Raw genomic sequence first — 13223 nt, 5'->3', positions numbered from 1 at the left:
CGGGGGTACTGCATGCACAGGTGCACGGGCACAAACAGGCAAGGCACCTATCCACAGAGACATAACAAAGAGAAGAAAGATCACAGCAACTTTACCGGTCTGAACGACTTCTCTCCGAGTTTGCTTTTTCTTTCGACCCTCTCTATGAGTTCTGCAGGCCAGTCAACTCCAGAATGTCCACTTCATTCTTTTTAATGGTTTTGTTTTTATCCCCGTTGATGGTGTTCCTTGTTCCTACTCTATCTAGTTTTAGATTTTTTTTTTGAGCACCTCTATGACAAGTATATGGGCTTTTTATATCAGGAAACTCATAGATCTCTTTGTGTGTGCACAGGTACATGCACATATGTGTTCTAGTGTGTGGAAGCCAGAGTACAACCTGATGTCACTCCTTAGATACCATCCCTTGGGGTTTTTTGAGACAGTGTTTCTCACAGGGATCTGGGTAGGCTGGCCAGAGAGCACCAAGGATCTAGCTGTCTCTATCTCCCCGGTACTTGAATTACAATAGCATTCCACCATGCCTGGCTGTTTATGTAAGTGCTGAGGACTGAACTTGGGCTCTGTGTTTACATGACAAGGACTTTACTGAGTCAATCCCTTGAGCCCCGGATCTGTCTGTCTTTTTTAAAAGATTTTTTTGTTTTTAATGTCTGTTAGTATTGCACGTACAACTGCAAGCCAGAAGAGGGCATCAGATCCCATTACAGATGGTTGGGAGCCACCATGTGGTTGCTGGGGATTGAACTCAAAACCTCTGGAAGAACAACCAGTGTCCTTAACTGCTGAGCCATCTCTCCAGCCACCAAATCTGTTTTTATAAATATTTTTTTCTTTATTATATGTAAGTACACTGTCGCTGTCTTCAGACACCAGAAGAGGGCATCGGATCCCATTGCAGATGGTTGTAAGCCACCATGTGGTTGCTGGGATTTGAACTCAGGACCTCTGGAAGAGCAGTCAGTGTTCTTAACCCCTGAGCCATCTCTCCAGCCCCCCCCCATCTGTTTCTTTAGGGTCAGTTTGGGGGTTGTTTTCGTCCTCTGATTGACCATATTCTGCTTCTATGTATGGTTTATAAGTTTTGTTTCTTGCTTTTAGTTTTGGCTGAATGGGGACATTTAAAGAAACCACCTCTCCTGATTGTGCGCTAGCTTTAGGCCACCTTTACCCATCAGCACAGCTGAGAGTCTCAGGCATGTGCCTGACTAGAACTCTAATGTGCTGCTGGCTTTTGCTTTCCGTGGCTTTCACACTCCGTTTCTGGATTCTTCTGCTCTCTACTAATGGAAGACAGAGTCCACAGTCCCAAATCCCCGTGGGTAGACCTCTGAGGAACCAGACATACCAGTGCTTGTCTGAGTTTTCGGTTTCTGCCCTGCAAGCCTAGTAGTCCTAGTGTGGGAGGAGCCCTGGTGTGGGAGGAGCCCTGGTGTGGGAGGAGCCTTGCTGTGGGAGGAGCCTTGCTGTGGGAGGAGCCTTGCTGTGGGAGGAGCACAGGTATTGTTATCTGCCAAACAACTGGACTAAGACAGGCATCTTCCACCTTCTCCTGGGCTTCCATCCTTGGAGTGTATTTGTAGGTACTGTGGCTGTTCAGTTTGTGTCTACAGTCCTCACACATGATCCGGTCTGTATACTATACCATCTGTGTCTCTGTGGAGGATCTGCAGCTTGTTGGCCCAATGTCTTGTTGATGTCACTTTACATTAGTGTGTGTGTGTGTGTGTGTGTGTGTGTGTGTGTGTGTGTGTGTGTGTTGTGTGTGTGTGTGTTTTACTGGTGATGGAACCCCAGGTTTGTGCACGGTAGGCAAATTTTCTTCAGTTTGAGCTGCACCCCAGCTGTGCAGTGGACTCCGATGTGGTTACTATGGCTGCTCGCTAGTTAAAGGTCCAGAAACGTAAGCATTCCATCTAGACTGCAGTAGCCTTCGGGAAATGGGCAGAAACTGTTGTGCTTTTTATAGAACCATCCTTGGAAACAGCATCTAAGAGAACCCAGTACCACATCTGAAAACCAGGAGCCTCCTCCTGCTCTCTCCGTCCCCTGGGCATCCTGGTGTCCCCTCGTTTGGCGCGCCTCTCCCATTAAGTGGCTACCCTTCTCTCTGCAGGGCTCTGACCCACAGAAGCTGCTTCACATTGCCCAGGAGCTCCTGCACACGGAGGAAGCCTACGTGAAGCGGCTGCACCTGCTGGACCAGGTAATCATAGGCTGGGAATCAGGTTCTCTCCACACCCAGACTTCAAACCACCCGTTCGGGTGCCCGCTTCGGGGCTGGAGCATTGGCTAACTGTTGGAAGCACCGGCTACTCTTCAGAGGATCTGTCTGGTTTGGGATCTGGGTTTGGTCTCTAGCACCAGCATAGGGCTTTCACGACGATCTGTAGCCCCAGGTCCAGAGGCTCTGGTGCACAAGGCACACACACGGGACACAGACATAACTCAGACAGAGCACTCATCAGCATGAAGTAAACAGATCCTTATCCTTTAAAAGTGCACACCTGTAACCTAGCACCACGGAGATGCGAGACAGAAGGGCTGCTGGGATTCGCTGGTTGCTAACCTAGTTCTAGACCCTGCCTCAAGAGAATGTGGTGGGGAGTGACAGCAGGACACTGTCTTCCCCTGGCTTCTACACACACATACACAGGTATGTGCACTACACACACACACCACACTCACACACACATGAAACTATACACACATACACCACACTCACTCACACACAACACACACTCCTATACACATATAAAACTACACACATACACACACACAGGTATGTGCACTACACACACATACACCATATTCACACACAGGTGTATGCATTATACACATACACCACATCCACTCACACACATCACACACACTCACACATACCATGCATATACTACACAGACACACACACACACACCACACACATACCACACACACATCCTACGTACACATAAAACTATACACACACAGGTGTATGCATTACGCACACATATACACCACATCCATTCGCACACACCACACATACTCAGGCACACATACACTACACAGACACACACCACACACACTCACACACTCTAAAGTAAAATACAAATTTTAAATTAAAAGGGAAAGGGGCCCAAGAGCCCGCTGACGTGGCAGGCGTCTGAGTCGCTCCTACTCAGTGGTCATTGTGGGGCTTCTCTGTGCTCAGGTTTTCTGTGCCAAGCTGACAGAAGCAGGGATCCCTCCGGAAGTCACCACGGGCATCTTCTCTAACATCTCTTCTATCTACCGCTTCCATGGGCAGTTCCTCCTGCCTGGACTGAAGAAGAGGATCACGGAGGAGTGGTAAGTGTGGTCCAGGGACCCCCAGGGCCCCTAAAGCCAGGAGTTCATCTGCCTGGAAGCCTGGCAGGTTCTTTGGGGTGGGGTCCGTCTCATGGAGGACTGGGTACCTCCCTTCCCTTCCAGGCAACCCCAGCCCTACCTCTTCCTGGGTGGTGACCTTGACTGGTATCTCTTTGATGTCTCTAAGGTTTATGTATCTAGATGAGATTTGAGGTCTGGAGGGAAAGCACTGAACAGTGGTGGTGTTTTATTTCCTCTCTCTGTCTGTAGCTACTTTTGCTTTTAAAAACCACTCCCAAGGAGTGGTTCCAGGTGCCTCTTTTTTCTGTGATCCTCAGCTTTTCCCAATTTTTATCAAAAGCTGCAAGCCAGGATTCGTGCAATGACACGGGAGAGGCCCACAGTTTTTACTACGCTCCCCTGAGTTTCAGGAAGCTTGAAGTTTGTTGCCTACCTTCCTTTGCGGGGCTTATGGCTGGGCCACTTTGTTATGCAGAGCAAGTTGCACTGTGTCCTCCCGGTGTTTAGTTAGAACTGGGTGTGGACTTTTGGTGACAAAGTCCATGTCTGGCAGCACAGGCCTTCTCCCTCCTTGTCCTGGAGACCCTACCGTAAGCCCGCACAGGATCGCCCCAGTCCTGTGATGATGATGGTACTTGGCCTCTTGTCTTGCATCTCCAGTTGTTCAAGTCGTAAAACCAAACCCTGTGCACAGCTTCATAGGAGCACTAAGTGGTGGCTTTGTGTCTGTGCCTTTTTTTCCCCTTTGGTTTTGGTAATTACTAAGGATAAATCTCCAAAAGAGAGTTCTAAGATCAGAAACTACAATGTTGTTTTTTCCTGTGAACAACATCTATTCACCCAAGATAGGGCCCCAGTTACAGTCCAAAACATAAAAATAAATAGATAAATAAATAAAATAAGAAGAAAAGGAAGGAAGGAAGAGAAAGAAAGAAAAGAAAAGAAAGAAAGAAAGGAAGGAATGAATAAATAAATAAATAAATAAATAAATAAATAAATGTACCCAATCCCAGCTTTGTTGAAGCAGTGAGTTTACTGGGGTTACTTAAGCACTAGATTTACTGAGGTGACTTAAAGGTGGCCACAGCAGGGGAGGACTCAGGAAAGCTGGATTCCTAGAGTTTTCTCACAGCCTGAGGGCAGCCTGGTGAAATGAAAATTCTCTCCCATGCAATTGTTAGTGCTTATATGATCTTGGGAAGAGGCCTTGTGAATCTTGTAAGTTTCAGGAGCTTCCTGAAGTTTTTGGTTACTTCCTGAGCCTGGTAGGTTTTACTTCCTAGGTCTTAAGGATTCTCCCTCTGGAGGGGATGTTTTAATGGGGAAGAAATAACTACACAATCATGATTACGGTGTTGGCTTCCTAGAGTTTATTTGTTTACTCAAAAGTTTTCATCACTGGTCCTGCAAAGTCTTCTTCTCTCCCTGGCTTTGGTAGCAGTGTGTTGACCCACCATTTCCACTCATTTAGAGTGACACTTCACTGGCCATCTTTCATAACTGTGGCCTGCCCCTCAAGGACAGCACTGCCGTTAAGTTCTTCTCTATGGTCACTGGTCCTCAGCCTGTGCTGTCAAGGTGTTTGGTGAAAGCACTCAGAGAGGGTGACCAGTGTGCTTAGGACCACAGCACGAGGCATCAGCACCATGCCACCTAGACTGTTCATCCGGTGACCATGCTTCTCCACACAGGGATACAAAGCCTCGTCTCGGAGACATCCTGCAGAAACTGGCTCCGTTCCTGAAGATGTATGGCGAGTACGTCAAGAACTTTGACAGAGCAATGGGGCTAGTGAGCACGTGGACCCAGCGTTCTCCGCAGTTTAAGGACGTCATCCACACCATCCAGGTAGTGTGCCGTGCACACTTTTCCTTCAACTTCAATAAGTTTTTTGTTTTTTTTAAGTTAGTGTCTTAGTTAGGATTTTATTGCTGTGAAGAGACACCATGACCAAGGCAACTCTTATAAAAGAAAATATTTAATTGAGGCTGGCTTATGGTTTCAGAAGTTTAGTCCATTATTGTCAAAGCAGGAAGTATGGCAGCACCCAGGAAGACGGGGTGCTGGCCAAGGAGCTGAGAGTTCTACATCTGGATCTGAGGGCAGCCAGAAGAAGACTGTGTCTCCCATACTGGACAGAGACAGAGCATATAGTAAGAGTCCTCCAAAGTCCACCTCCAGTGACACACTTCCTCCAACAAGGTCACACCTCTTTTGTTATTATTTTTTAATTTTTTTTTTTGGTTCTTTTTTTTTTTCGGGGCTGGGAACTGAATCCAGGGCCTTGCGCTTCCTAGGCAAGCGCTCTACCACTGAGCTAAATCCCCAACCCCTTTAATTTTTAATAATTTTTTAATGTATGTATATAAGTACATGGTACCTGTCTTCAGAAGAAGCCATCAGGTCCCATTACAGATGGTTGTGAGCCACCATGTGGTTGCTGGGAATTGAACTCAGGACCTCTGGACGAGCAGCCAGTGCTCCTAACCACTGAACCATCTCTCCAGCCCCAACGGCTCACCTCTTGATTGTAGCACTTCCCATAGACCAAGCATATTCAAACCACCACAGACAGGGTCTCAGGCTAGGCACATGCCTTTAATCTCTACTCTCAGGACTCAGAGATAAGCAAATCTTTGTGACTTTGAGGCCAGAACAGTCTATATAGCAAGTTTTAGGCCAGACAGCACTACACAGTAAGACCACGTCCAAGGAAAACAAGCAAAAAAACCAAAATAACCCATTACCACTGCAATAACAATAAATCTTGGCCTCAGCACATTTCAGAGTTCTCTACAAAGACCTGGTCTGTGTCTACTGACACCGATGTTGCTTCTTGTACCTGGAGGGTAGAACCTGGGGCAGGTCTACAGTGCACAGAATGGCCCACAACAGAAAAATCCTCCTTAGCAGATGTCGGTGGCCAAGGCTGGGAAGCATAGACCAAAATAAAATGGGGTCAAATGACCATCACATTCCCCTGGGTCTCTGGAGAATTTCTTTGCTTAATCCAAAGCATATTTTAAATTATAATCCTTAAAGAAGTTCAAACATTTACCAAGGGTTTGTAAGGTGACCAACTTAAGGCTAGAGGGAGCCTGAGTTTGGATCTCAAACACAAGGTAAAGGCAGGCGTGGTGGCCTGTGTCTGAACCCTAGTACGTGGGGCTGAGGGTAGGGTCACAGAGACAGGTAGTTCTGGGGCTGATAAGCAAGCCTGGGTGAGATCTAGTTTCAGCCAGTGCATACAGCATACCCAGGAATGACCACACGAAGGCAAAACTTATGGACGTTACATTCTGTCCCCTTGATCTCTAAGCACATATGACGGCCATTGTCTTTTGAAACTCATCTGCAGACACTGAGGGAGAGCGTCTCTCACACGCCCACGTGGTGATTGGAATCAAGAACTCCCACGCGGCTGTCACAGCACTGTCCCTTCACAGCCCACACGGCCACCAGCTATCCCAGTAATGCACTTGAAAGTTTTCTTTGCCCTTTTTCTCTCTGAGGTTCATAAGCCAAACTAAAACACACACTGTTCTCATTATCAGGGTGAGTTCTCCTCTCTAGGACAGGCTCTGCCCTTGGCTACCTCTTGGCTTTGGGCTTATCTGTGGTTTATTCATGACTCAATTTGGGCTGTGCCTCTGTGTGAGTTTCACTGGAGCAAAGTCCTTTTCCCCTCTTGCCTCTATTCTTAAGTCTCAAGCAGGGAGATGCTTTGAAGCCCTGGGACCAACCATCCCACATCTTCCCTTTATTCTTGCTTGAAACAATCTGTCTGTGTGATGTATGCCTAAGTATATATGTGTGCATATGCTCATGTCTTAGTTAGGGTCTTTTTTTTTTTTTTTTTTTTTTTTTTTCTCTTTTTTTTTTTTTTTTTTTCCGGGGCTGGGATCGAACCCAGGACCTTGCGCTTCCTAGGCAAGCGCTCTACCACTGAGCCAAATCCCCAACCCCCTTAGTTAGGGTCTTATTGCTTTGAACAGACCCTATGGCCAATGTAAGTTTTATAAAGGACAACATTTAATTGGGACTGGCTTACAGGTTCAGAGGTTCAGTCCATTATCATCAAGGCAGGAGCATGGCAGCATCCAGGCAGGAATGGTGCAGTCAGAGCTGAAGGCTACATCTTCATCCAAAGGAAGCCAGGAACAGTCTGAGCATCCTCAGGCAGCTAGGAGGAGGGTCTCCAAGCCCAACCCACAGTGACACACTTCCTCCAACAAGGCCACACCTCCTAATAGTGCCACTCCCTGGGCCAAGCATATGCAAACCATCATAGCTCATATCTGTGTATGTGCACGTCAAGGTCAGAGGTCAGTGTCGTGTATCTTCTCTCTCTTCCCATCTAATTTTTTTTGAGGCAAGGTCTTTCTTTGAACCCAGTGCTCAATGACTTAGGCTAACTGGCCAATGATACATGGTTATCTCTGCCTTTCCAGCACTGGGATCTCAAGTGAACACATGACACTCAGGGTTTTGTTTTAATTTTATTTTATGTATGTGAGTGTTTTGCCTCCATATATGTCCATGAACTGTGTGCATGTCTGTCTGGTACCCCAGGAGGTCCGAAGAGGATGTCAGAAAACTCCATAACTAGATTTCCGATGGTTGCCAGTCATGTAGTTGCTAGAATTAAGTTTTAAGTGTTCTTAACCTTTGAGCCATCTTTCCAGCACCAACACTCAGATTTTTTTAACTTAAGCACAACCATCATTAAAAAAAAAAAGCTAGGGGTGGTGGTGCATGCCTTTAATCCCAACAGAGGGAGGCTGATTTCTGTGAGTTCAAGGCCAGCCTGGTCTATGAATAGAGTCCAGGTCAGCCATGACTCTGTTAAACAGAGAAACTGTCTCCAAAAACCAAAAATCAAAACAAAAACTCATTGTTTAGGGGCTGACAAGATGGCTTGGTGGGCAAAGTGCTCCAGTGTAAACACAAGGACCTGAGTTCAGATCCCCAGACCCTGTTGGACCCTAGACAGTTCTGGGTCCTCCTCCACCAGAAGTTTTGTTCTGGGGCCCAAGGAAGTGTGGGTGTCTGGGGCCCTGAAGTTGCTAGGGGCAGGGCTTCAGATAGTGGGAGAAATGGCAGGCTCTTTCAGCTCTCAGAGAGTGGCAGAGGCAGAAGGACCAGCAGCATGGTGGAGAGCCCAAGGTGAGCATGGAGGTGAGAGATTGCTAGCAGTCATCGCAGATGAGCTAGCGTGCAGGACGAAGATGTGCACCGTCTGCATGCAGCAAGAAGGCACAGAAGTGTGGCAAGAGGGGAGCTGGAATCTGGAGGGAGGAGGGGAGATGTAGAGAGCAAGGGGCAGTACAGGGGTAGGGTTGCAGCAGCCGCCTGCTCTCTCTGTCACTCATATTGCAGGGACTCTGCAGAAGGACGCCCAGCAGCTTCAAGGCATGAGGACCAATACCAGGAGAGTTAGGCACAGTTAGGCACAGTTAGCCTCCACCTGACAGAGAGGAGGTGGACCTGAGGGGGACTCTCGTGAGAGGAGGCACTTGTTTTCTTCAATCCAAGCCTGCCCATGCAGAGTTCTGGTTCCTCTATCGTTAGACACCTTTGAGCCTCAGTTTCCCCAGCTACGAGATGTGGTCTGTGCCAATCGTGTCTTGAAAATCAGGAGGCCCCAGGCAGCCTCCGGGGACTGCGGTGGCCAGTAACAGGGGCGAGACCCTACGATGACCCGACGTGTGCTCTCTGTCCCCACAGAAGCAGGAGGTGTGCGGGAACTTGACCCTGCAGCATCACATGCTGGAGCCTGTGCAGAGGGTCCCCCGCTATGAGCTGCTGCTCAAGGACTACTTAAAGCGGCTCCCCAGGGATGCCCCGGACCGGAAGGATGCTGAGAGTAAGTGAAGGTGGCCAAGAGGCTGATGGGGGGAGGGTGGTCTCTGGAGGAGGCTGAGAAACTTGGGCTGAGACACACAGAGGAAGGCAGAGGGGAGAGAGACTCATGACTTTGAAAGTGATTTAGCCTTTTCCTGTCACATGGAAAGACTGGGGAAGGCACTGCCAAACACTGGCTCCATCCGGAGCTTAGGCCCAGCAACGGGCCCCTCAAGTGAGGATGCTCCTATTTCGGGAGTCATGACCAATGTAACTGGTGGGCAGCACAGGGCTGGGAACTGTGTAAGAGAGTGTGTGTGTGTGGGGGGTGTCTCATTTGGTGTTGGCCCCAGCAGGCTCAGCAAATGGTTCTGGGCCTTGTCCCTTCTCTGTGCCAGACCTCTGGAGCAGTCTGGGCACACCGAGAAAGGCTAAGTGCAGGAACAAGGTCTCCCACTGGAAGCCATGACATCATCGGTGTGAACATCTCCCGTGAGATGGGCATTACCACGGACCCAGGCTCACTAGTTCTCCTCCTCATGCAGGGTCTTTGGAACTCATCTCTACAGCTGCTGACCACTCCAATGCTGCCATTAGGAAGATGGTGAGTTCAGACTGCTGCTGTAGGGAAGCGAAGAATACACAGGGAGAGTGAGGTAGTAGACCATATAAGGGGTCTCCCCAGGACATGCCAGGTGCATATCCTAGTACCACCTAGTAATAACAAGTGTACGCTCAACCTCCCTCTGTACAGACCAGGTAGGTATATGCCTACCTTCCCAGTGCAAGCCAGATGCATGCCCCACCTCCCCAGGACATGTCAGGATGACATCTGAATCCTTTATATACCTGACAGTTCCTGCAAGGTCATGGGTTCTTCCCCACCCTCCAGGATCCCATGCATCCTGTGTTGTTTGATCTGCTACCATCTATGGCATCCATACAAAGAAGGGCCCAACAGACCTGCCTGCTTTTAAGTACCCAAGTAGAAATCACAAGTCAAAGGACGGGACACCTCAGGGCTAGCAGGTCCTGCCCCAGCCCATGTTGCTATTGTCAAAGTCCCTACGGGCTCAATTCTACTTTGAGTAGTGTTGAATTCTGATCAAGAGCTAGGGGCATGAGCTGCTAACCTTGTCCCCATTGTAACTTTGGGCATTATGATCCCCAACCAGGCCTTGGGAAAGTAACATGTAGATTGGCCCAGTCTGGGTCATAGCGACTCAACTGACTCCTGCGTGCATAAGTTTCCTTGTCTTTAAGTTGGGGATAACCATGCCACTTACTTCATAAGAGTATGTGTCAGAATTAAATAATTAAAATATGACTAGTGTAGAACAGCCCCTAGCACATAGCAACACAGGTTTGTGATTTATTCGTTTCTGAATGAGTTTCTAGTCACCCTTTAATACCCAGCTAAAATGTCCCCCTGTGTTTTCCTCCCTTTTCACTGGCAGTTGTTTCATTGCTACAGTGGACTCTGGCTTTGCACACCTCGGGGTTCACAGCAGTTCCCTGGGTCTTGTGTCTCTTGCAGGAGAAAATGCACAAGCTCTTAGAGGTGTATGAGCAGCTGGGTGGGGAGGAGGACATCGTTAACCCAGCCAATGAGCTGATCAAGGAGGGCAACATCCAGAAGTTATCAGCCAAGAATGGCACCACTCAGGACCGACACCTCTTCTTGGTGAGCCAGCCTGCCATCCCAGGCACAGAACTCCCTCATATACCTTCTCAGACCCTGGATAGTACTGGAAAGATTCAGAAGCCCAAGAAGGAGATTCTTCTATAGCCTTCCAGATAGGTTTCTGGGGGCTATCTCTTGCTAATAGTCCTGTCCTGGTTTCTGCAAGCATCTAAAATCTACGTTCCTTATAGCATGAGTTCTTCTCCACCTTCCAGAGTCCCATGCATCCTGTGCTGTTTGGTCCTCTAGCATCTATGGCATCCATACAAAGAAGGGCCCAGCCAGACCTGCCAGCTTTCTATTCTTTTTCATACACCTTGGATTCCAGCAAACGAAATACAAAGAATTGTAGCTAAACATCACAATCTCACCTGTCCCCAGAACCAAGCTCTGGTTTCGAGGGAGGGGAAACACAGGAAGGAATTATAGTGAGGGATCCATTCAAGTACCTTACATACAGGAAGAGACACAGTTCTTTTTCTGTAGCTACTTTTCTGCTTCCCCTACCTCCTCTCTCTTCTCCTTCCCCTCTTCTTGGTTCTTCCCAAGGCCTTACATTTGCTAGGCAAACACCCTACCACTGCCTTACACTCATAGTTCAGATCTATTCTTGAATAAATAACTGTATCTTTGCAAGTTTCCTCTTTTAACCTAGGACCTTTGACATACCTAACCACAATTTCTTGGCTGAATAATAGCACTAGGTATGGGTTTCATCTTGTGGAATGGGCCTTAGGTCCAATCAGAAAGTGATCGGTCACTCCCATGACTTTCATGTCTCTATTGTACCAGCGGGTGTATCTTGCCTGGCCAATTGTTATTGTAACTTACAGGGTTCACATGTGGGTGTGATTTATGTTCGCGTCTCTACTCTGATAAAGTGTATAGCATCTTTCAGCACTATGGAAAGCTATCCAGTGGGGTTGAAGCTTTTAGGTCAGTTCTGACTTGATTTCTCCATGTTCTAGATGGAGACTAAGTATGTGGTGTTTGCAGAAATAGCATTTTAGAGCTGGAGAGTTGGCTCAGCGGTTAAGAGCACTGACTGCTCTTCCAGAGGTCCTGAGTTCAATTCCCAGCAACCACATGGTGGTTCACAACCATCTGGAATGGGATCTGATGCCCTCTTCTGGTGTGTCTGAAGACAGCGACAGTGTACTCATACACATAAAATAAATAAATCTTTAAAAAAAAAGAAATAACATTTTATCACCAAGTTCTAGAGGGTAACCATTAGCAGTAACCTGTACTAGTTGGCGTTTATGGGATCTCAATGGCCAACAACTCCGAAAGACGTAACCCTTTCCTGGAACTGGGATTTTTGTTTGTTAGTCTCTGGTATCTGGTGGGACCATTGCTGCCCAATATAGGCTCAGACTAAACCTCTGGAGTGTTGTGCTTAAAGGCGTGTGTGCATCTTTTAGAAAATATGTTTTACTTTATGACACTGAATAAAGCTTATATGGGTCCCTTGTGAGGGGCTCCCTGTGACACCACTCCCCATGACGTCTTTCTTACAGTTCAACAATGTGATGCTCTACTGCGTACCCAAGCTAAGGCTCATGGGCCAGAAGTTCAGTGTACGGGAGAAAATGGACATCTCTGATCTCCAGGTGGGTGGGTCCCGCTCTCCCCCTCTTATGCCTTGGAAGGGGTACAACTTTGGAAGGCATAACTTTGATGGCCCCCTCTGCAGCTCAGAGGTTTCTGGGGCAGCATCTTCAGAGGCCCCGGTATACTAACTAGTGTTCCCTATGGTCTTGATTATACTTTCTGCCAGGTCCCTGATAGCCTCGTGTTGAAGGGAACAGGAGGCTAGGACTAAAATTCACAGCCATGGGGGTCAGACAGGCAGGCTGTCACTTGGTGAGGACAGGACTCAAGACCCCAGTTAAATATCTAGAAGTGAAACTCGGGCCATTGATTTAGAATGGAGCGTGGGCCTACTCTACTCTGGCCTGTGGTTTTGTGCTGATAGAAGAGGGTTCAATCTGAGAGCCCTCAAGGACATGACGCTACTCCATCAATTCTGTCTGAGTGCACACCTTTAAACTCACCATGCACCTGCCCAGGTGGGCTCAAGCACCTGCTGAAGGACAGAGTCAAGCATCTTATACGATCTTCATCCCTCCCAAGGGGTATGGCTGTGCTGGGAGGCAAAGCCCTGTATGCTGGAGGGAAAGGCTGGGCCAGGGCTAGCTGGGGAGGCGGGGAGGACTAACAAAGGAGGCCTAATGGGTAGGTGCCTTTACCAAGCAGCAGTCTAAACACAGAGCCTGAGGCCCAGCTCTGTATGGGCAAGGCCAGCGATCTGCTCTTCTCCTGAGCCTCAGTGTCCCCACGTTAC

General features: G+C 48.1%; 1 protein-coding gene across 1 annotated transcript in view; it reads left to right on the top strand.

The window, feature by feature from the left end:
- The window catches only part of Fgd3 (FYVE, RhoGEF and PH domain containing 3), a 49836-nt gene that overhangs the window by 19249 nt on the left and 17364 nt on the right, over positions 1 to 13223 (top strand). Inside the window, 7 exon segments of the mRNA XM_032884640.1 lie at positions 2117 to 2206; positions 3191 to 3327; positions 5040 to 5196; positions 9076 to 9214; positions 9738 to 9796; positions 10730 to 10876; positions 12397 to 12489. Coding sequence (XP_032740531.1) covers positions 2117 to 2206; positions 3191 to 3327; positions 5040 to 5196; positions 9076 to 9214; positions 9738 to 9796; positions 10730 to 10876; positions 12397 to 12489 — 822 coding nt within the window.

The sequence above is a fragment of the Rattus rattus genome, chromosome 14 (assembly GCF_011064425.1).
Source record: "Rattus rattus isolate New Zealand chromosome 14, Rrattus_CSIRO_v1, whole genome shotgun sequence".
Lineage (NCBI taxonomy): Eukaryota > Metazoa > Chordata > Mammalia > Rodentia > Muridae > Rattus > Rattus rattus.
This window is presented reverse-complemented; position numbering and strand designations above follow the sequence as displayed.